General features: G+C 43.3%; 1 protein-coding gene across 1 annotated transcript in view; it reads right to left on the bottom strand.

The window, feature by feature from the left end:
* Positions 1-8,192: 8,192 nt before the first annotated feature.
* CDS1 (CDP-diacylglycerol synthase 1) overlaps positions 8,193-23,554 on the bottom strand; it is a 25,622-nt gene continuing 10,260 nt past the window's right edge. The window contains exons 4-12 of the mRNA XM_035895557.1: positions 21,888-22,027; positions 20,241-20,299; positions 17,990-18,072; positions 16,425-16,512; positions 15,295-15,363; positions 14,310-14,462; positions 11,685-11,804; positions 9,510-9,613; positions 8,193-8,316 (exon numbers count right to left, since the gene is read on the bottom strand). Coding sequence (XP_035751450.1) covers positions 8,193-8,316; positions 9,510-9,613; positions 11,685-11,804; positions 14,310-14,462; positions 15,295-15,363; positions 16,425-16,512; positions 17,990-18,072; positions 20,241-20,299; positions 21,888-22,027 — 940 coding nt within the window. The remainder of the gene's footprint in view (positions 8,317-9,509; positions 9,614-11,684; positions 11,805-14,309; positions 14,463-15,294; positions 15,364-16,424; positions 16,513-17,989; positions 18,073-20,240; positions 20,300-21,887; positions 22,028-23,554) is intronic.

The raw sequence follows: 23,554 nt of genomic DNA, 5'->3' as shown, positions 1-23,554 counted from the left end.
ACCACTTTACCTACTAGAAATGTGGATTTTTGTCATACCCTGCTGAGGCTGCTGGTGGCTGAGCGGGCAGGTGCTCTCTGCAAGGGGTCAGTGCCCTGCAGAAGGTGTCTGCAGAGCTGGTCCTTCCAGATGTGGCCATTTGCAAGGAGACTGGAGCTGGAGGCTGAAGGGGGGCGTTGAGGAGGAGGCAAAGAAAAGGGTAGTCGGGAAGCATGACAGGGCATAGCATTTCTTTTGTCAGCCATTGCAGGAGTTACCTGCAGAGGTACTAATTTGTGCCTTGTAAATTCACAGGTGATATTAGTTGAAGGGATTTCATTCCTGAAATATTCACATTTACATTAGCAACCTCTGTGTTTAATCCCCATTAAGTCAAATATGTCTTTTTCCTGAAAAGCACAGGCATGTGGGATTACAGATTTCATGAACATCCCTCTCTGTGAATAGGGGCAGTCGTTTGAGAGAAGTCATTTGGGAAGCTGGCCACCCAAGCCTCGGTGCAGGCACAGTGAAGGTGTTGGTTTTATGGTACCCATGCAGGCTCCCCCTCACAGCTCCAGCCCTCCTGCTGTGGTGTCTCTCACCGGAGCTGCTTTCACCATCCAGGCTTGCCAGTTCTTTTTCCAAACTGTGACAGCATTGCTATTCTAGCTGTGTCGGCAGTCTCGCCCTATCTAATCACATCCCTTCTCATCTAGTGCCTTCCTCTTTGTAACAGCCTTCTACTATTTTCTCTTGTGTGTCCCCTTTCAAGTCATCCCTTCCCCAGACTGAGTCTGTTGGGGTGATCCAGGCATCCCTTCTAGGCTGCATGTTTAAAACTTCCCCCTGTCATTCTGCCCACTTGAAAAAACACTCAGGCTGGCCGGTGTGTTTCTTGTAGTCCAGAGCTTCAGCATGGGCTGGCCCCTCCAAATGAGCTGAGTGGAGCAGAAGGGGTCTTTTGTGCATGCTGGACACTCCCTCCTGCACCTAGAAACCAGGCAGCCTGCTCTGGCTGCTGCAGCTGGAACAACAAAAACAAAACAAAAAGCAAAAACCAGCACCATGACCAACAGCGAGCTTGTGATCCCACTGTCCCTCAGAAAAGGAGTAGGACAAGCAGTTATGTGCCACCTACACCCTGCTTAAGTGTGGCTCTTTCCAGCTGAACTGTCCCCAATAACTTCTGCATGGTGCCCGGGTGCTGGCAGCCCCTGCCGCGCTTCTGTCGCTTGCAGACGCAGCCACGCTGCGCTCCTCTGCCACCCCGCTGTGGCCAAGCCCAGTCTCTGCCCGCTGCAGGGAAACACGCCTGGCCACAAGGCTTTTCCTCCCATGGAGCCTCCCACCTTGCCAGGCCGGAGCAAGAGCCCAAGCCCAGCGACGGTGCCCGGGCAAGGTCCTTGGGCGGGATGCAGTGGACAGTGGGGGACCTGTAGTGGCACCCCTGGCCCTGCTGGCAGGGCTGCGCTGAGCCCAGGCACGGCTTCAGGCCCCGCTGCTCCCCACAGATGCTTGGTGAAACGCTTGTGGACAAAGTAAAGCCTGTTTCTTTGGACTATGCAGTCTGCTTTGTTCAAAAGAGGGAAAACACAAGTTCAGTGGGAGCGATGGCCATGCGTTGCAGTCGCTGGCTGCAAACTGTGCAGTTGGGTCCACAAAGCGGGGCTGTTTGCAGGTGACACACGGTTGTTATTTAGCCTGACCCTGTTAGGGCTGTTTGAGTCTTACAAACTGAGCCTAAAAAGGGAGACCAACAGTTAGGCAAGAGACAGAAGGTCAATGACAAAAAGGGCTGTGTTCAGTTCAACCACAGGTTGACCTGAGTGTCCTGTGTCCGACACTGACCCGTAAGCAGATGGCAACGAAAGCATAAGGCCAGAGCAGGTATTTAGGATGCTCCAAGTATTCTCCTGGCCTCCCATAATTTTCAGCTCATCCTAGGCCACATACCGATGTTATCTAACAAACCTCAGTGTTGTCCAGGCTTGCCTCAACCCCGTTGTGCATCCAGAGGATCCTTTGGGCAAGAAGCCCTAGAGGTTTACTGTCGGTTGGCTGAGAAGCCATCGCCTCGAGAGCCATCGTGCCCTGAGAGACTCGCTGCCTGGCCACATGGCACGGAGACCCTGCTTCATGTCCACTCAGCCCACACCGTCCCCTCTCACGTGTCCTCTGCACCACCCAGGAGCCTCCCTATGTCTCGGGGCTCAGCCTCTCCGCTCCACCGCAGCACGTTGCCTTGCACAGAGGGGCAGAAGGCACAGGGGGACAGGATCTGCCCCACTGTGTTGCCACCCGTGCACTGAATGAACTCGGTGTTCAAGGTTTCACCCCAGTCCTGTCAAGGACTTGCTCTGGAACGGCAGCTTCCCCGCCTCCATCATCTGCTTATGGCTCTTTGGCTGTGTTCAAGATAAACACAGGTTTTTTCTCCTCCAGTACGTGAAAAACAAGTTAATTTATTTGCCCAGTGTATGCTACAAGCTCCCTGGGTGCAATTGTTCCAGAAAAAAAAGAAAAGCAGCTCCTTGACTAGAAGCGTGAGGTCTGGCCCGGTTTAGAGCCTGCACACTTACCCCGGGGGGGGCTTAGGAAGAGACGCACTGAGGGAAAGCCCCGACATCTCCAGTGGCCCAGCACAGGCGGGCAGCTCCTGACCAGACCTGCACTGACACAAGGCTTCTGCAAGACAGGCAGCAAGGGGGATCGGGCCTCCCCTGCCAGGCGGAGGGTTTCTGTCCCAGTTTTGGGTTTTTTTTCTAATATTCTGGGGCAGGTGTCTGAGAAAACCCAGCAGCAGGCAGGACGCTGTTTGCTGGGCTCAGGTATAACGCAGGTGGATTGCAATGCGGTAGGCGAGGCACCTTACAGCATCGCTAGTGCCAGTTGTGCCGGGGTTGAAAGTCAGCCTGAAGGGCGCTGTACAAAGAAAAGTTTGGGCACAATTAGATTAAATGCAGATGAGTTGGTTTTCACATTGATTTTCCTCACAAGGACTATGAGTCAGCTGCCCATTGCTGCTGCTCTGCTGCATGTTAGTTGCTGCAGGACGAAAGGACCTGGCCTGTAGCTTTACAGAGCTCTGAAGCTGAAGTCAGAAACTTGTTGCGGTGCAGCGGGACATGCCACAGCATGGAGTCTGGCAGAGCTTGCTTCTCGCTGTCTCGGGGTAGCCTACGCTTGGCGGGTACTTCAGTTTGTCACACCAGCAGCAAGGTCAAAGTCCGCAGAGCTACACACGCCCTTCGAGTACATACAAACCCCCAAGGGTCACCCCCAGTTACGGAGCTCATATGAGCCACCGTTGGGCAATTAGAGCTCTCGCTATGTTTTCTTTAGAGGCGTGCACAACTCCTGCCAGATAGCATAAGTATTTAATTTCCTGTGATCAAAGAGTGGGGCCCTCTCAGCAGAATTGAAAAACCCTATCCTCTTGCCCTGAAACCTGCCATGGGATTAGCCCAAAACGTGAGTGCCTCCTGGGGGGGTGGGGGGCAGCCGGCCCGGTCGCTTTGCACGGGAGCAGCAACCACCTGAGGAAGCAAACTGCTGCTGTTGCACCTCGACTTCGGCAGGCACGAGTGAGCTGGTGGCAATCAAATGGGGCTGAAGCTTTATAGCTTGGCTTCCCTATGGGAATATGTTGCCTTTTCGTCCTCACTTGCAGAAGACATGTCTGTGCTAACGAAATCCTAATAATACCGGGCTTTCTCACCTGTGCCTTTAGAGACCAGAACGCGTCCCTGCAACGCGCAGAACAAGCACCAGTGTTGGGAAGCCAGGGTGCGATAGGTACGCAAGGAACAAATCACAGTGCCTGTAGTATTCACCCCATTAATGGCGGACACGGCAGCGTTAGGTCGATGGTTGGACTCAATGATCTCGAGAGCCTTTTCCAATCCAAATGATTCTACAGTTCCACGATTCTGTGTTTAGGAGCGACGCTGCCTCTACTGCCTGTTTCTGGAATCCTGTCAGACACAGGCCTCACGTCTAAGTTTATTCAATTTGAGATGATTGCTAAACCATGGAATTGAGTATTCATTTTATAATTGAGAAACTATTTGCAAGAGACAGAGCAATCGTACCTCAGCTACGTGCAGGTTCTAGGACAGGCTGGACAAAGGGACTCCATGCAGTGTGGCTTAAAAGTTATGTAGGACAACTGACGTCAACGTTTTTAAAAAAACCCAAAAGCCACTAATTCTCTCTGCCGCAACTGCACGAACAAGAACTACTTTGGCTGCCCGGCCAGGCCACTGCTACGCTGGTACCCCTGAAAGCAGCTCCTTGCAGCTGCCTCAGCGAGTGCGCCCTGAAAGGGCTTCGTCTGTTGAAGGTAAAAATTCCCTGTTTCTGTGCAAGTAGCAGTCCAAAACATTGTCTGTCCAGCAGGAGAAAACTCACTGCTAACTTTTCCCCTTCCTTTCCTCAGGAGAGCGTCAGGAAGCAGATGCAGGCTACGGGAAAGCTCTCCCTCTGCTTCTCCAGTAGTTTCCTCAAGTCTGAGGAGGTGCATGGCACAGACCTGAGTTCCTGATGGTGAGTGTTTAACAGCTGTTACAGCCATCTTTGTAATTTAGAAACGAGATGCATTTGTTACCTGGCTTTTTGAGGCTGCAGGGGGTGAAGGGCCTCGGAGCCAAGGCTTGAAAGGGAGGGAACAGGAAAGCAGGGGAGAGGCAGTTGCCGCCCCATCGTCCCCACGCGCGGTGAACACTGACAGGCCTGTGCCAGCAGCACCGGGGTAATGAATGGGAAGTGGGGTTCTCAAACAAGAAAATTTCACAACCCTTGACACCAAGAAAATGGAAAGATTACTCATGTTTCCAGAGGCAGAACGTGGCAGGGCGGGAATAGGAGCCACAGAGCCTCCCCCATGCAGGAGCTTTAGCCTTGGCATTGCCATGCCCGCCCCCCTCTGCCGTTTCTTTGCAGAAGCCTGGTGTGGCAGCAAGAGGGACCAGTGGTGGCCAGGAGCAGCAGTGCCACCCTTCTGGCTCCGCGGGGGCCCAGGCACCAGAGAAAGTCCTGCCTGGCCTTCCCGGGAAGCGCCCTCCCAGCAGCACTGGTGGGAATTAACCCCAGCACTCCCAGGACTGGCCCAGTTGAGTGGCCTCTCCTCCGGCTTGTGGAGCACGGGGAGAACCAGGAGAGGCAGGATCAGGCCGCGGCGCCCACGGCAGCCGCTTCCAGCCCCTCACAGGCATGTGGTGGAGGCCACAGCGTTTCCTGCACGGAGGGAGGTAGCTGCAGAGGGCCACGAAAGCGTCGCTGCAGGTAAGCGGGCACACCGGGCACCATCCACGTGGGGCGGGGCAGGGGGGAGCATGCGATGGTGAAGTGAGCAAGCGCCTTTTGGAAAAGCCGGCAAGCTTGCATGCCTTCGGAGATGCGGCACATCGTACACGTTGCTGGCAGCAACAGCCAGGGATGGCCTGAAGCCTTGAGGGGCAAAAGGTAGGAAATTAATAGCAGGCTTTGCTACTAAGAACACAACATTAAGGAATAAATATAAAGGAACATGAATTGTTGTTAAGAAATCTCTGCCCGCTGTGCATGCTGTAGGAAATACAAGACAGGAGGATTTCTGTCCGGGTTTTATTTTTTTTTTTTTTTTTTCACAACTCCTGCTTCAGTGAAAGATTGAACAGTCAAACTAAACCAGACATTGTATGCTCATACCATTTACAATATTTACATAATATACATTTTTTTTTTTGTTCAACGGGTACTTATAGCAACTTGGAACAAAAGTGCAAGTGAAAAGAATCACTGGTGTAAAAAATTTTCCTGTTGATGACGTTGCAGTGCTGGAACTAACAGGGCGGGGTAAATGCACTTCATAGTAAGCAAGCGTAGTTGTCGCTTCACGGTGACGGGTCCTGCTGAGCCGTATTTACACCAAGCCTAAGCCAGCGGGAAGCTATTACTCCATGCAGAAAATTGATGAGTGACTTCACAAGCGATCCCGTCTTCATTTTAACGTTGAACAGCACAACTGCAGTGTTGAACTTTGTTGTGCAAATAGATAGCAATTAATTTCAAATGCTCTGTTGTATTAAATGCCAAAATATATTTTAAACTTCCTTATTATACATGCTATAAAATTACACTAAAAAGTTCAAATTTCCAAAGTAACAATTACCTTTCTATACATATATTCTATATATAATTTTAAAATTTTAAATTTTTTTTAAATACCCAGGATAAAGATACACCAGCTCCAGTACAGTTGTGTTCTTTCATAAGCATCTACCAACGTCCCATACATAACCAAAGCCTCACCTAAAAGTTAGTGTTCCAGGTATGCTACTTTGGTCGCCCTCTCACTTCCCCTTCCCTTCTTTTTCCAGCGCCTTTCCCTGTGTCCCGCTCCCTGGCTGTGCTACCTTTTCGCCTCAGGCTATGCTGCCCTTCCGGCAGAAAGGCTGAAATTTGGTCGCCTCCAATCCATGAGCCAAGTCGCAGGGCCACTGTCGGCGGGACAAGCCCCTTGGAGCATTCCTTTGGTACAGCACTGTGCTCTCCAGGTCAGACATCACCTAATTCTGCCAAACAGGAATTACTTTAGCCCCGGATGCCGTGTCCCAGCCACGTACAGGGGCGCTTTTCCACAGATAAGCTGTACACACGCTACCACGGCCTAAGTGCGAAACAGAGTGCACGGTGGTCTCAGCTGCACGGCATTCAACACAAAGCAGCCTGGATTTTACAGGTACAGCTTATCACCCACCCTAGTGATTTTCTCTGTGGTTCTATCCTCAAGTAGCACCAACCGTTTAAAATTTTCACCTTTAATATATATATACACCTCTTAATATTTTATATATATACACACACACACACGTGTGGCATCTGTATGTTCAGCACGGGAGAAACTTATTTACAATTAGTAGGAAAACTTAAATTGCATCAAGTTACAGTATACCAAAACAAAATTGGCATTTGTGCTTTCTATTTGTACAGGAGTCATTTTTATCATTTCAAGAAAAGTTTGTACTTTTATTTGCATCAAGACATGTCACATGATGAAAAAAGTTAGAAAACAGCTAGGATTGAGAATTACAGCGCATCAGCTTTCCTCATACGCCCCACTAAGTCTACAGAACAGCCGCTTTCTATAAAAATCCTCCAAACACCTGTGTAGTTACCCAAGCTTAATTGAGCATCTTCTTAATAAATAACAACACGCACAGCAGCAGAACCGTGCATCCTGTCTTGTACTGTGCACATTCATGAGATAAAAGTTTCTGCCCTCGCTGAGTAACACGTTAATAAAACAGCATAACACCTTAATAAAACTTAAACTTCACTTTTTACTCAGGACCTCAAAGTGCTTTTAAAAAAGAAGGAAATACCCCCATTCTCCGCGGTAGTTAAGAGGCACAAGGAATAAGGCTTTGAATTACCGTCTTCTGACACTGGCTGTGGAAACCAAGGGCTTAAACTCCAGATTCTCCCCCATCTGTTTACTGGGTTGGAGAATCCCATTTTCTCAGACAATCTCTACTCTCTGATGTAGATGCTTGTTTATAATCTGTAACATTAACCAAAAAACCAGCAGCCCCACAGCCCAAACAGCCCAGGTATGCTTCAGTAAAGGTAGTTTTCTCTTGAAAGCATGAAATAGTTCCATAAGAAAGCTGTTTGTTTAAAAACAGAGCTAAGTTTAACCTTCATAGCAATTTAGTAAATACAGGTAGTGTGATCCAGCAGGCTGAGAGTACCTCTTTGACCCGGCGAACATGTGTTTTCTGGCCAATGGTAATTTCAGCACTGGGCTACATAAAAGTGACTGCCTGCCTGATCTGTTTACACTTCAGTAACCGCTGGAGACCAAACCAGTATTGCTAAGATACACAATATTAAATAACTCATTAAAAACTAAGTGACTTTTTTTTGTTAAATACAAATCCTGTCAGGCTGGGTGCTGAAGGAAGACTGCTGCTATCCACTTCAGGAACTAAAATATACAGCACGTTTACTGTTACTTTGCAAGCATTTTAATTATTTTAGGAGTAAGAGATCTTCTGTGTCCTAACAGGAAGTCACAGCATTCACATTCATTTCAGAAAACATTCACCTCTTCCAGACCACAGACTACTCTTCCTTTAGCTGTTATCTATGTGCACATTTGCAGTGCTTTTCCACAGGCTTCTTGTAAACGGAGGTTTCTTCTAGTCCTCCGTTATGACGAAGTACCCTCACAGAGATGGCTGCAGGATCCCTTTTTCAACAAGGTGAGATTTCAGGGTTTTATACACACTTAGTTGTTGCTCAGGCTGAAGTATCAACAGCTGTTTCAGTAGTTTGCTGGGATTTGGACCCCTGCAAATGAAAAAAGAAAGGTTTTTTTGTGTGTGAGCAGCAGCTCTAAAGAAACTTTGACAGCTTTCCATTTTCCTCTTGCTGCACAAACAATGCTTTCCCTCTTTTGGGGACACCAAGTTATGGATTTCTCCCAGTTTATCTCCTCAGCATGTATGGACAAGCATTACTGGCAAAGCATACTCCTTATCTCCATCTGAACAGAACTGAAAAAGGATTTCTTATATTTGCTGTCAAATGGGGATATTAAGAAGGCTTATGACAACTAAGAACCACCGATTCATCCTTAATCACTGTAATCAACATTTTCCATCAACAGATCTGTATTAGTTTAGTATCTGTTGCCAGATAAGCTGTGTGCTACTGAACTAAATGGGAAGTTGGCCAAGTCGATAAAGAAAACTGCGAATTAAACCAAGCTTTTCTAAATAACAGCCTCACTTTTAGCTAGTCACTTATTTACAGTCTACTTCTAAGATGGACAAATTAAGAGGTGAAAAATCTGTTGCTGATTAGATACCTGACAATTATTTAGCCACATGCATTTACAAAACTAAGGGCATGTGTCAGTTTGGACACCTACAGCTCCTTGATCCCCCTGCCCCGGGAACTATGACTGACTGACTGTAAGAGAACTGCCATTCCCGTGATTTCTTCTTGAAAGCTGGTGTGGTTCAGGGAAGACGAGCAGTATTTTTAAGAAGTTGTCTCCTCTCTTTAACCATAGTGTTTTCATTTTAAACAGAAAATGCCACATCAAGCAACAGGAATACTGAAACTCACAGGAAGAACTGCAGTCTTGCAACCTACTGGCTCTGGAGGAACTACTCAGGGAAAGCACATGCAGCAGCAGCAGCCTCCTGCCCCAAACCCCATCCTCATACTTCCTTGTAATCAGTAAATTCTAGTAAAACTTCTAAGAGGCTGCTTCACAAAACTTTCTGGTATGTAGGGTACACAGGTTACCTTTCACAGCAGGCACAGAAACGTTAAGGCATAGCTTGAACCCGACACAAATCCTAGGCAGACACATATGTTTTCTTAATAGTTCTGTATTTGAAATCATTGCATAAATCAGATTTAGAAACCGGCAATCTCCACTATGCTAACAATGCAAAACACAATTTGTATGAAGTAACTATGGTACAGCTCCTATGCAAGCTTACGTAGTTAATATTGTAAAAAGCCCATACCTTATGAAACTGGTGATATAGACGTGAACAAAAGTGGCCATCAAGTACTGACAGTCAAAGCGATCCATTATCCCACCATGCCCGGGGATTGTGTCTGCAAAGTCCTTTTGGGTGTGAAGGACAGGGAGGGCGGGGGGAGGGGAAAAAAAAAAAAAAAAAAAAATCAGTCAGTGATTCCGATAAAACACACTAACGTTGTATCACTTGACAGCAGCACGCTAAGGCCGCAATTAAGTTATGATTTCACTGCATTGAGCCAAAAGTTAGCAAAAGCCGCCTTTGCTAAAGAAGTTTTTAACCGCAAAGGTGAGTCAAGGGGTGACAAGAGAAAGAAGAGATGAAGCAACTTGTCCACAGTATCACACAGGAGGACAGCGGTAGGTCAGGTGCAGGTTTGCCAGTACTGAGTACGCTCGCGTGCCTATATATACACTTCATTTTGTAGCAAGCCTCTTAAGCTAATGGCTGTCGTTTCTTCCCTCTGCAGAATCTAATTCTCCTCTTTAATACTTTTATTGCTTTATCCTCTACTGGTAGCTGCTGCTGAAGCACTTGTTACCAGGGAATATATATTTGCTACAAGAGAAGCAGTAACCTCAGGACTCTTTCCACTGTCTAGCACTGGCTTTCCAAGTCATACTGCCCACCCCCCTGCTGGTTTTTTCCACTGAGTTCTTGGTATCCATAGTTAAAAACCATAATGTGTGCACACAATATAAATATATTTAACAGAATCAAAACACCCTGTAGTGAAAAATATCACTACTTAAAAAAATTCTGATGCAAACAAAGCTCAATACACTACCTTTGTGTTACCTGATCTTGTCTGTAGAACAGCTTTATCAGTCAAACTACCCACATATATCCTTTTTGTCATCCACACTCACTTGTGTACTTGCTGTGTGAAAACCCTGACCTTAGTTATGTGGGGTGACTGCCATCAACTTAAACCAGTCCTGTGCCAGTGCCACTCCAGCCCTCCAGTGCTGGCTGGGCAGGCATAGAGTGTCCAACCTAACTTACCCACTGCCTTCAATAACTATTCCACAATATCCCTGTCTTCCTGATAGTCCTTTGGTCACCACCTTGGGGTCCAGAAGTATTTAAAAAAAAATAATTGAAAAAAAATCAATCTTTTAATGTTCTACTTTGAGAATAAGTGCTGTTTTTCAGAAGCCTTTTTCACCCCAAAGTCCTTCTTCACACACACACACACACAAAAAAAAAAAAAAAAAAAAAAAAAAAAAAAAAAAAAAAAAAAAGACACAGTCTTTTGCTACCTGGACGTACAGGTACGACAGCGCACGAGGCTGTAGCCAGCAGAGTGCCAGACAAGCTGCTCGGACCGGCATAAGAAAGAGGGGTAAGTACAAGCACGTGTATGGGAGTTCAGCACAAACAGAGAGGTTTATATGCTTCTGTGCAAAGCACATGCCAAAACTGGTGGACATAGGGAACAACAAGAAGAACAACAACAAGCAACAGGATAAGAATTACAGCAGTCCTACCAAGACATAAAGAAGGTCGGGAGAAAATTTGGGGCTGCCCTCTTCCCATACTCCTGCTGCCACTTAATACCAGCCAGGGACAACACTGCCACAAGCGACAGAGCACACCTTGCAATAAACAGAGGTTAGCACGTCACATCGTTTGCCAATACACACTCTCGTTACAAGGCGGCACTGTACTGGCAAAGGCAGCCAAACACCCCATGCTTTGGTGAGCCTGACACGTCAGCATCTGCGTACGACACAAACACTATCGGTAAAGCACAGCCAGCCACAGTCTGAAGGGTAAACCACCGTTGGTGCTTCTTAGGCATCTACAGATTGCCTTTCATGTCAAGTATAGTATCTCACACCTCGCTTGTCAAAACTACTTCTGCAACACGACTTGGAAGAGTAATTATCAACCAAAATATGAAACCAAATTATTCGTAGATTTCCAACACAAGTCACATGTTGATCACGCAAAGTTTTAAGAATAACACATACATATGTCTGATAAAACTAAATACTGCTGCTGATGCTAAAAACCAGTTCAAACATCATTGCACCTTAGTAGAAACGCTAGGTACTACAATGAATGATAAAAAAGCAACAAACCCAACCCACCAATTTATCTAATTCAAAGAGAAACCCAAAACAAAACCAGCTTACAGGAGTCATTACACACCTTGATTTTGAAAGCTCTTTTAAATCCACTGGCGAAGAATCCTCCAAATGGCCCAATTAATGAGGCAAATGTTGACAGGGCAATGCTGTGCATCTGAAATGGGTACATATTCACTGTTTCCTACAAGAAAAATAATTAGCATTGTGTTTCAATATGTTCGATTGTAGGCATTTTAAGCTTAAATATTTTCAAACGGGGCCATCTCAGTGCGAATTTCCACAAAGCTCCAGTTTTCCTGACACAAAGTAATACTGTAAAGAAAGGAAAAGTAGACACATTGTAGAAAGCTGCTGTGAACAGGATGAAGTATTTGGGGTTGCTAGAGCAGTTAATTTTAACAAACAATGTGGTTTCAGCCAACCCCTTAGCTGAGCATAAGGAATATAACTACTAACGTATGATGGGAGACACTGATCTTTCCTGGCTCTGCTTTTCCAGCTCCATTTTCTGTAAACAAAGGAGCTTTCTGCACATTCTTAGTACTGCTCTAGTACGTGGCCCAATACTCTCCACAAACTTGTCACCTTCACGCAATTCACCGTCACTTCTTTCAAGTGCCCTCACGAGACAGATATGAATTTTGCACTAGTCTGCCATACCTTTGCGTACATACAGCAATAATGGGAGATAGAAGATTTACCCCCATTAATACTTTTTGGTTTGCATTTAAACAGATATTATTCCCCTCAGCCTGTTCACAGACTTGAAATTTGTTTTGATCTGTTCAAGTCCTTGCAGAGAAGAGACTTCACTGGCAACAGGTACCTGTTTTCCTTCCTGACACAGATTAGAAAAAAGGGTGTTTTGGATTTGTTGTGGTTTTTGTTTGGGGTTTTTTTGCATTGTTTCAGTTTTCTGGTTTTGGGGTTGGTTGTGGGGTGGGTTTTTTTTTTGTAACTTAGCTTTCAGCACTTTCAAGTCAATGGTACAAGCTCCAGCCTCTGAGGGAATGCTACGCTGGCCTCATCCCTGAAAACAGAGCCCACCTCACCCGTAAAGTCTTGATAAACACAATCTGTAGCTGAAAAACCCTGTACCTTGTGTTTCTGACTTGCATCATAGCTGGCCAACATCAATTAACTTGTTGACTGCTTTGTGCAGTTATTTTAAGACACCTTTCTTTTAGGCTAAACTATTCAGTTGGTCAAACAGAAGAGCTTATGTGTTGGAATTAAGTCAATTTTGTTGGGAGAACAAGGCTCGACATCTTTTGACACCAAGCAAAACATCTTCCAAACATAACATGTAGTCATATTTCTAAGAGACAACATCAGGAGTCGAGTAGGAGGGAAAAATAAAAAAACAGGCTGTTGCCCAAACAAGTAGATTCAATTTTACTTTATTGAAAGAGTGCTAAAATGAGATCTATCCTCAAAAGGCTTGTTAGAGCCTGGCAAAAGTACTGCAGAAGTGCATGTGGAACAACCATCTCTTTTTAGGGTTATTGAAAGCTCTCCATTAGACCGGCACAGAGCTGGGTGTTTCCATCTCCTTGTCCTTTACCAACATAAACAATATAGCTGGACACAGCAAGAGTTCTCTCTGCTCAGTCCACATTATGTTTTTGCGCAGAACAATCCTTATTACATTTTCAATCAACCCCGTAGTCCCTGAAGCAAGGGTACATTCATTTGGTATGAAAATATCAGAGCTCCTTCTAGAGGTAATCTTACTTTTCAAAGTACCAACTGTAGCCATTAATTACTTTTAGTCTTATGCTTTGGTTGCTACAGTTTCCATTTTGTGCTTACTTCTTGTAAACACATCGACTTTTCTCCTTCAGTGTTGCACCGTTTAACCGCAGGTAAAGCCCACTGCCTTCCCTAGCGCTGTGTGCTCGCCCTCCATGCCGAGCCATGGCGCAGGCGAGGGGAGCGCTGCAGAACCCTCTTGTTCTGCCTTTATCCCAGTCACCTTCTCTTTGCCCTAAAGGAAAGATAATGACAGACTGCTTTGTTTCTATTTGGTATTCTCTTCCTGTTGGAGCGCGTCTGGAGCCTGTGACTTCAGAAGCACTGCTTTGTATAGTAGGATAATCTATGACCTGTTTCCTGACAGGTAAAGATTCAACAGCTCACTTTAAAAGAATTTGCAGACTGGGTGTGAGGAAAAGGGTTGGTGACTACATTACAAGGAACCATTACTGGTACTCCTTTTTCACTCAGCATGGAAGTAATGGCACTAACAAGGTGCTATGTGGTGAAGAGAGTCCAATCCTAACAGTTACACACTAGCAAAACGGAATGACGTTCTGCAAGATCACTTAAGCTTGCTACTAATTTGGGCCATGACAAGACTTTGTCCACGTTCCACAAAAATGTAAAGGTTGCTCTTCAAAAATAGGTTTGTCTGCAAAATGTTTAAGTGACATCCATTTCCAGCACAAAGAGAGTACAGGCCACAAGAACGCAGGCGGGTTTCCTCGGGTGACTCCAGCATTGCATTTCAATTCTGCTTGGGTGACCACCTCCTCTGCCTAAGCAACGGAAAGGCTCATGGTAGCGATTCAGTTCTTACCCTTCAAGCCACACCAGCATTCACATACCTTTCTAAAGGGGTTTAGAAAACCATTCAAGCTGGGAAGTACAATTTCAATTTTAACCAAAGCCTTGGTTTTTTCCTTACCCATCCCAACATAGCCTGAAGCAATGGCGGCACAGAGTACTTCTTCATCTGAAAGAGCTCTGAAGGTTCACACTCTGTCACAAATCTGTTGGTTTCACTGTTATATTCCACAGGGCAGACAAAGTACTGATGTTGAGCCAAAAAATAGGAAAACTGAAAAGCAAAACAAGGACTCCTGAAATAGGCATTTGTTGTTACAGTCAAAAATCATACTGTAATGGATGGCTTTCTCATTGCAAGCTGAGGATAGTAAAAATCTTTTTAATAACAGAGACCCAGAATGAAGTAGAATTGGCCTGTTTAAGTTAGAGAACGCCTCAACAAGGCAGACAAATGTGGACGTTCAATGCGCTCAGTGATGATCTCCCAACTTGTTTTCCTTTTCATATCTCTCAGATTCATATCTACTGGATAATTTTGCATTATAAAATCCCAAAACATTAGGCACTTATCATTTCTTTGCAGTTAAGACTCTGTAAAAGTTAAAAACTCTCCATTAAAAATTGAACTATCGCTTCTACCAAGTTTGGCAGTTATAAGTAATTTATCACCAAGGTCAGCAGAACTCATCAGAACAGTTACTGTGTACTGTTACTATCTTCTATGCATATCATCAGCATAAACTACTTCTCAGGAGAAATGTCATTATAAAGTATGTAATACAGAAGTACTACTTTACAAAGCATAAATAATGCTGTCAGACTTCAATTTCAAAATAAGGATGCAACTAATAGATAAAACAATTCCAGATATAGTAACAGTAATGGCAAAAATGGTCAATATAAACCTATTCAGGAGTGTGCAAGCCTTGCCTTGCTAGTCTTTCCAGCTAGTTATGAATTGGCAGAATTCTCTAGCCAAAAAAAACCCTAACTCTTAGGCTTTCAGCAGTTTGAGATAACCGAATTGGTCAGTAATTTTATTTCAAGTAAAACCAGGAAGTTGAAGACTGAACATATACAAGGAAAGTTCTGTGGTTACTTACAATAAATCCAAATATAACTGTGGAAAAGAAGCCTCCAATGAACCCTTCCCAGGTCTTCTTGGGAGACAGCTAGGCACAAAAGAGATAGCGTTAGCCTCATCAGTTGCATCACTGAATCCTTTATTACTCTATTTCTGTACCTTGTTGGTGAAAACTAAGCTCCTACCCAGTTTTTCAAAGGTATGTGTGAAATACTGAACGTCAGCAGCTGCAGCCACTGAACATAACTGGAGGAGTATGGCTAGGACCTGTCCCAGGCAAGGAGGGAAAATGCCACCATTTGCTTGGTGCCACTGGGCAGCTGGAGGGAACTGCTCCTGCTCTTTGGAGGCTGCTGCCTGCCTCTAGCCACAGCTGTCCCTGATTAATCAGTTGTGCTCCTTCGAGCAGAAGACTTGGAAACCTGCATGAGCACGCTATGGCTCTGTTGGAGACCCCTGTTAGCAAGTGCACGTTTAGATAGCAACAGAAGCCTGGGTGTTAGACAACTACTGCTGGGGATGCTCCTTGGGAGACACTAGCTTCCTACATACAGACCATCAAACTAATACAGCAGATAAATGCAGGCCTAGACAGACCGGCATAGCAAGCTATTTTCTTCATCAAATTCTATCAGGTTTTCCATTTAAAAGCAGTTTAATAACAGAACCAACAAAATACCCAAAAGTTAACATGGCAACATCATGAAAATAATAATTCATGGCTTTCTGTAGGGTCTTGCATATTCTAGTGGAATAGGAAGATTACTACTTCAGCCCTCCTCCGTGCTACACCAATGAGCCCAGATGAGGAACAGGTATATGTGACCTAGCAGCCTGTTTCAAATTATAGTTTCTATACAGTAAGCATGCAGTTAAACCTGCATATGAAATCCAAAAAGCAAGTGATTATAAATGATGATGCAATAGGCTCAAACTGTATTATACAGAAATATCAATATTACATTCATATTAATCCCAGTTTCCACTTACAAATCTTCAGAAACAGGATAGTCAATTTGTTTTTTTAGCAAAGATATGTAACATGCAGTACAGCAGAAAGTATTTTTTCCATGAACGTGTTTTTGAGCAAGTATCAAAAATGCTATAAATTGTAAAAGCTTGTTAGTGAGGAAGTGCCTAAGTACATACCTTAATTAATGGAGTTCTGCCAAAGAAGAATCCAAAAATGTAAGCAGTAATATCATTGCAGATAACACTTGAAATTGGAACCAGAAACCTAGAGAAAGACATTCAAAGTTTCATGGAGAAAAAGAAAAGCTGCCCAAACTTAAACACAGGACAAAAATTGAAACAGCAGCATTTCTTTCTGGGAAACTTTTCTGTAGTATTTAGAAGGAATTATGTTTCATAATGTGTTCACCTAGTTCCCCCATGAGTAGCGTATTTAGCTATACAGTTTTAGTGTTCAGCCAATCAAGACCGTTACAGATCCATGTTAGTTCAAGTCAAAATATGATTTTGGGGCATGAGCTTAAAACATGAACAGGCTTCTTCCTTATCAGGCTTGAAGGCTGGTACAACAGAAATCAACAGATATAAACATGTTAATGTTAAAGGTAACATTAAAGCAAGCAAATTCCTTGTAACATTTAACGATACCTAAATTTTTAAAAAGTTTTCCTTTCTTTCCTCTTGTCAGTTTGGAGCAGCCTGTGTTAGCTTTCTAAGTGTTGTTTGCGTGCAGACAGCATCTGAATTTGTTACTCAAGCCTGTTAACATTTTTTTTTTCCCTTTTCAAAGCAGGGATGTATTAATAAGCTAAAAGTCAGATTTCGTGACCATCTGCCAAATTGCCTGGCACCAGTGGAAATAAGAAATAGTAGGCTAACAAGGCAACTAGGTTCAGTTTTTGGCACATGAACATGATTCGCTATGAAAAGATTTGGTTTATACAAACTTTGTCAAAGGCTTTGGGTTTTCTTTCCAACTACAAGCACGTCTTTTCTGCAATAATCTCCCCAGCTGTATATATATATCAGGAAAAGGAAAAGAAGAACATGCAGTATTATGTCCTTGGAAGAACACAAATCATCTTCCATGTGCTTCTTCCTTCTTTCTCAACTCGTAATTTACCCTGTCCCTAAAGAAGCTGGGGGTGAGAAAACACACTCTCTCTTCGAGGAGCAGTTGTAAGTAATCAAGTTTAACTGCATCATCAGAATTTAATATATTGCTGGAAATGGAGCATTAAAGATGACCCAGCAACATCCAAGATTTAAAATCTTAAAATATTTTAAGTAATCTCAACTTATCTGAGCAGGGAAGGTGGTAGGGAAGCTGTCTGGATTGGGGATTTCAAACGAAATGGTCCAACTTCAATAGGTCTGAGCAACCTGAAGCTCCCAAGTAATTGAAAAAGAATTGCTGGACATTCATCCATTCAGCAAAATGCTACGGAAGCTATTTCACCAAGTACGCAAGCAATCCTATTCCTTGCAAGTAAATGAAGTGGTTGTTCAAAACTATCATACTTGTGGCTGCCAATCTAGTTAAAGAGGTTTCTGCTTCCTCTCCTGTATCCTTTACCTCATCGCTCCCAATTGCTCCAACTCCCCTTCCAACCAGACATTAATGGTCCTTTAATCTGTGCTGCTTTAACTGTTCCCACAATTATTCCCTAACCAGATCTATGTAAAAGAACCAACCTTTCAACGCAATAGAGTTACAAATCAGTTCATTACTGTCCCCTTACCAGATCATGCCTTCAAAGAGATTTTGGATGACAAGATGAGATTGAGTTACAGTGATCAGCAAAGTGACATGAGTCCATGCGAACTGTTAACAATGCAACAACACAACAGTTAGTGAAAACACCGATCCGTACACCTTGATAAATACTGGCATGTCAGCTAGATGAGCTACTTAGGAGCTCACAGGGAAGACGAGTCCTAGTGATAATGCAAGAGATGTGTGCATACAGTATATCACAAGTTAGCTGGCTTTCTGAAGCAAGTATTGAAACTTTAACAGGTTTCCCCGTCACTTACCTCCACCCAGAATTTTTTAACATGCAGTTTAACATCTGATTTAATAAGACCTACACCTTCAGCATGAAAGCAGCAAAGAAATGTAAGCAATGTGATATTCTGTATATGTTACATACAACAGACATGTTAGAACTGTAACAATAAAATGGCAATGAACTACTCATGAAAGAGTCATGTTACACAGATGTAGATATCTCTCAGAATACCAGTACTCTTATGAAACATGAAAATTCTCAAGATTAGTGAAAACAAAGTGTCAATTTTTATGCACATGGTCATTTAAACAGTCATTTTCCTCAGCACTACTGTACATACTTCATGTTTATTCTGTAGTGCCAGTGTACAATAACGTGGTTACCAAAGTTTACCAGTAAAGATTCTACGATAGATTTTATATTCCAAAAACTTTTAAATCAAGAACTAGGAGTTTTTCCATGAAATATGAAGTTTAAGCACTCAAAATGTCTGGACAATTTAACACTTGGAAGGTCCTACTTCTTTAACTCTCTTATCACATGTGTTTTCCTATGGCAGGCAGTGTCTGCTTCCAGCTAAGACAACTTAAGAAGGCTGAAAGGAGGGGGTGCAAGAGCTGACCAGAGGTTTCTGAAAATATTACCTGCTGGTTAATTAAAGCATCTTCACAGCAGAATTTTTAGTTTTTGTACAGTGATATTGGAACACCACCTAAAACCAAATGCCTACTCTTCTTGTCTGTCCAAACACTGTTGCCACACAGTGGCTATGCAGCTTCCCTGTTTTACTGCAATTCTTAGGTAGTCACACACCTTAATGTTTTCTGGGCAGACACCAAGTCATATGACTGACAATGGATTTTTTTCTGCCCTCTTTCCAGAAGGAGAAAAAAGGGGGGGGTGGGGTGAGGAAAGGAAAATGAATATATTTACCTTGTGCCAATCTGAAGAGGACTGTTTTTGCAGATTAGAAGATAAAGACCACCTCTCCCTAGAAAAGTGGCATCTCCCTGTCAGGCAAGTTCTCCCACAAACAGGGTAAATTTTTTTGAGTAAAAGATTTTTTACATGTTCATACAAGGCTCAGCTAAGTCCTAGTCTAGAATTAGGGATCCTCGGTGGTAAAGTGCTACCTAAAGCACTGTAGAAACAGAGGGGTTAACTGCATCCCTGGAGCTTTAGGAAATCTTTAAGGTTGTGCAATGCCCTGACTGCTCAAGTTCTTTAAAGACAGGAGCTGTACTGCATTACTGTTTTACTGCTGCTTCTAATCATTCCTATATAGAAGTGGGGGGGTTCAGTGGGGTTTTTTGGGTTTAGTTTGGCTTTGGGTGGGTTTTTTTTTAACCTGTGATGTTACAAAACTAGTTTTCAACCTATAAGATACAGAGAAGAAAAAGGTTCATGCTCTTGATTAGCTACTATGCTGTTTATTGGGTAGACAAATCCAAGAGATGAGAACACTGGCTTCTTTTAATAGATTAACTATCTATTGCGGCACAGCAGAGCAGAAGACCAGAACTGTTAAGTGTCACAGAATAAATCTTCCACGTAAGATCAAGTTCCCTTCAGAGTACTTCAGCGGGGCCTCTACAAAGTATCACTTGAGTCACAAGAACAACTTCCCACGCTATGCTGAACTATTTGGCTTCAGACCTTGGAGGGAGATGCACACCCCTTTCTCCAGGAATGTTTTTTGTATCAGCCTGTTACTAAGGGAAACATATCACATTGTGGATGCACAAGGCCTCACCAACGACAGCTTGTATTACATTGAAAGGCCACATCCCATGATACAATAATAAGAAGCTGCAAGGTGAACAGTTACCAAACAGCCCAACACCACTTGATTTCATGGTACTGTCAGTTTAAGCACATTTTCCACACCCCTTTTTGCAAGCTATTTTATGAACATAGGGACACGACTGTTTCTAGTGACATTAATAATGCGAGTGACCACAGCAAAGTGGGTAATACACACCATGTAAAACTGCAGACGATAATGTTTCTTCACTAAACTCAAAACAAACATGCAGAAGCCTGTAAAACAAAGCAAGTGTAGTTTGTACCATCTTATATTTATTCACACTGCACTGTGATATACCAGTAATTGTCTTCCCTTGGAGCAGTTTTTAATCCCTCTGCTGCTAGGAGCATTTGCTTGTATTCAGTTAAATGTACATATAGAAGCATTCTCATTAGAGCACAAGATTTAGTTAACGTCAGTAAAGAGCATCCATTTCATTACTTACAAGGTCCTATTGTAGACATCAATTTTTAAGGGATGAGACCACCACCTTTAAAAAACCACTCCAAAACCAGGTCGACAAGCTGGTTTTGAATAATTAACAGAAATAATTGAAAGGAAAAGACCGGCTTGCCCCTTTCCCCCTGAGAAGTATACAGCTGCACGCAACACAAACGTGAAGGGCAGGTGTTGGAGAATTCAACTGACTGAAAGAGACGTTCTGGGCAGCTAACCGAGCACCTTTTCTCCCCTAGGACAACCTCCTGCACCAGCAGGGGTCAGAGGCCTTCAGAAGACCCTTAACCCTGGGGACACCCCTCAGTGACCCCATGATCCCAATGCAACAGCTGCCAAGGGGCTCTGCTACGCTCTGCCTCCTGCTTTTGCTCCTGACTGCCTTGTCTCAACTCTACCCTCACCACCCTTCAGCGGTCACGAGGCATTAGTTAAGTTAGTTTCCTCAAGCCGAAGCCAGCTGAAAAAGGTCAAGTCTTGCAAAGCTGGTTTCAAGTTTGTGATCTAAGCACCAAGTAGAGTTTTTATCTGGTTTAAAAAAAAACACCAAACCAACAGTAGACAGACTGACAGTTTGTCATGAAGATCAGGTTTCTTAATATATTTCACTAGTATTTCTGGCACAGCAGTCTCCTGTCCCTTAGACCAATCTGAGTCTTCAACTGATTTAATTTTAGGCTGAAGTAATATTAACTGCATTGCTGAAAACAACATGGACTATATTTACATTTTCACAAAGCAATACCCCATGAGACTGCCAGCTTATATCTATTCTTCCTAGTGAAGAGGATTTAAAAAGTCTTTCTTTGGATAGGGAGGAAAATCTGTCCACGAGGCCAAGCATCTGAATGTCTTGCAGATAAAATAAAGCCTCGGGCATTTTGAATAATCAGTTTAAAATACATGGGTAAATCTTATTGCTGTAGACCTAGCAGAACACTTGCACAATAAAGCATCGACCCAGCACAAGCAATTACACATACAAGTCACCTCCACAGACTGCCAAAACAGCACTCATGTATTCAGGTACTGAGCCCTGGTTCTTTGGCAATCAAAATTAATTCATACTAACTTCTCTTGAGCGCTATTAGCTCAACTTTCTCAAGATCATCTACTCGTTTAGGCTGCTTTCTTCTCAGTGAATGCAAAATTTATATTCGTCTTTTCCACAGGAAAAATGGAACTGTGAACACCTAATTTCCTTGAACATCAAGAGGAAAAAGAAACTGAAAATGCATAAATCTGGGAAGCCATTTTTTTAAAAATAATTTTTTAAAATAAATAGAAACAAATAGAAATAAATAATTAGAAACAGAAACAAATGCAGCACAAAGTTCTTGCATTTTTTCAGTTTCCTACACTTACCTGTTAAATAGAGTGCAAAAGAAATAAATCTGTGGTAACGAATTAGGAATTGAAGCTGTTCTCTTCTCTGAACAAACGTAGCAAAGTAATCAGCTACAGTCTCTCCATAAAAGAAGTAGTTCACACACAGCAAAAAGTACCTACAACATACAACAGCTAGGAATTATTTTAACAACATAAATATACATTAAGTGTCATTCTTAAAAACAAACCAAACAAAAAACCACAACAAAAAACACCACGCAGAAGGAAAACCAGAAGGGTAGAAAAGACACGCGATAAAATATAATTCAGGTATAAATCCAGCCTTATACTTCTGGGTTGGTGTCTCTCCTGACAAGCCAATTTTTGTAATTTACTCCTAGAGCAACTTGCACTAGAAAAACAAACACATTTTGCAGCATACAGTTGGAAAATTCATTCCATCCTTATCTACAGTGTTGAATAGTCCACAACCATGCAAGTACTTCTCAGATATTCTAAAAGTACAGAACAAGTATCTGCTATCATCAATATTGACAGAAGTGATTCTGCATATTCTTTTTCTGTATCCTAATAAGGGTGATTTCTGCCTAACAAACAGGAAAAAAGGTACTTCCATAATGAATCCTCTGAGGTTGTAGGACAGCAAATCTGACATGGGGCTTGAGGATCTGAATGTAACTATACTTTTGCCATCTGGCTCCGCTCCACCACACACTTTGTCTTTTAGCTTTCTTGACTGAGCAATAATCTTACAGGGTTAAATCCAGCAACTAACTAGCAAATGCAGCTATTACTACAACTTTTTCAAAACAATTTTGTGGGACTATGTCCACATCCAAGGTTCAACTGAGGTGAAATGTCACCTTCAGCCACCTCTTTTTGAAGGGTCTTCAAAGAAATTCCTTTCATTCAAAACAGTCAGTACACAAGTAATTCTGTCACATACTTGTCATACAAGCTCAGTTACTCAGCTTTCTAGAGTTAAGTCACAACGGGATCCTCAAATGCCAAGGCAAATCCAAACCCGATAAGAGATGCGCCTCTCCAGGCAACATACTCTTCAGCTTATTACCAAAGTCAGCCACAGAAGATTTGTGATTCAAGACTGGATCTCCACATAGTCTGAGAACCATCAGCACTCATTGCTTAGGGACATGGTTTAGTGGTGGGATGGCAGGGTTAGGTTAACGGTTGGACTTGATGATCTTAAAGGTCTTTTCCAACCTAAACAATTCTATGATTCTATGATTCATTCTCTTCCCCCCAATAGATGTTAACACTCACTTTGCGAGGCTTCAAATCTCTAAAGAAGCCAAATAATTGATGTTCAGACTACTAACAGAATTCTATCATCTCATTGAAATGTCTTAATTTTTAATCTCAGTGACAAGATGTTGGACTGAAAGGAGCTTTGATATTAACTAGTGTGGCAATGCAGAGGAGTTGATTTTGAGCTCCACATATGAAAGTGGCACTGGTCAACTGCCAAAGTAGACTAAGTGGTAGAGTGCACATCATCTCCTCTAAAAAATTTGGCAAGACCACAGAATCATTCATGTACGAGTCTGCTCTCAATGTAGATCCAGGAGCCAAGGAATAAAGCAGACAATAGATCAATCTCCTGGATAATCCAGGAGTGACCAGAGAGGAACTGATTGGCATTTACAGAAGAGCCGTCAGCA

The sequence above is a fragment of the Egretta garzetta genome, unplaced genomic scaffold (genome assembly GCF_000687185.1).
Source record: "Egretta garzetta isolate BGI_Z169 unplaced genomic scaffold, ASM68718v1 scaffold615, whole genome shotgun sequence".
In the NCBI taxonomy this organism is placed as follows: domain Eukaryota; kingdom Metazoa; phylum Chordata; class Aves; order Pelecaniformes; family Ardeidae; genus Egretta; species Egretta garzetta.
The sequence above is the reverse complement of the archived record's forward strand: the minus strand, read 5'-3'. Positions and strand labels throughout refer to the sequence as shown.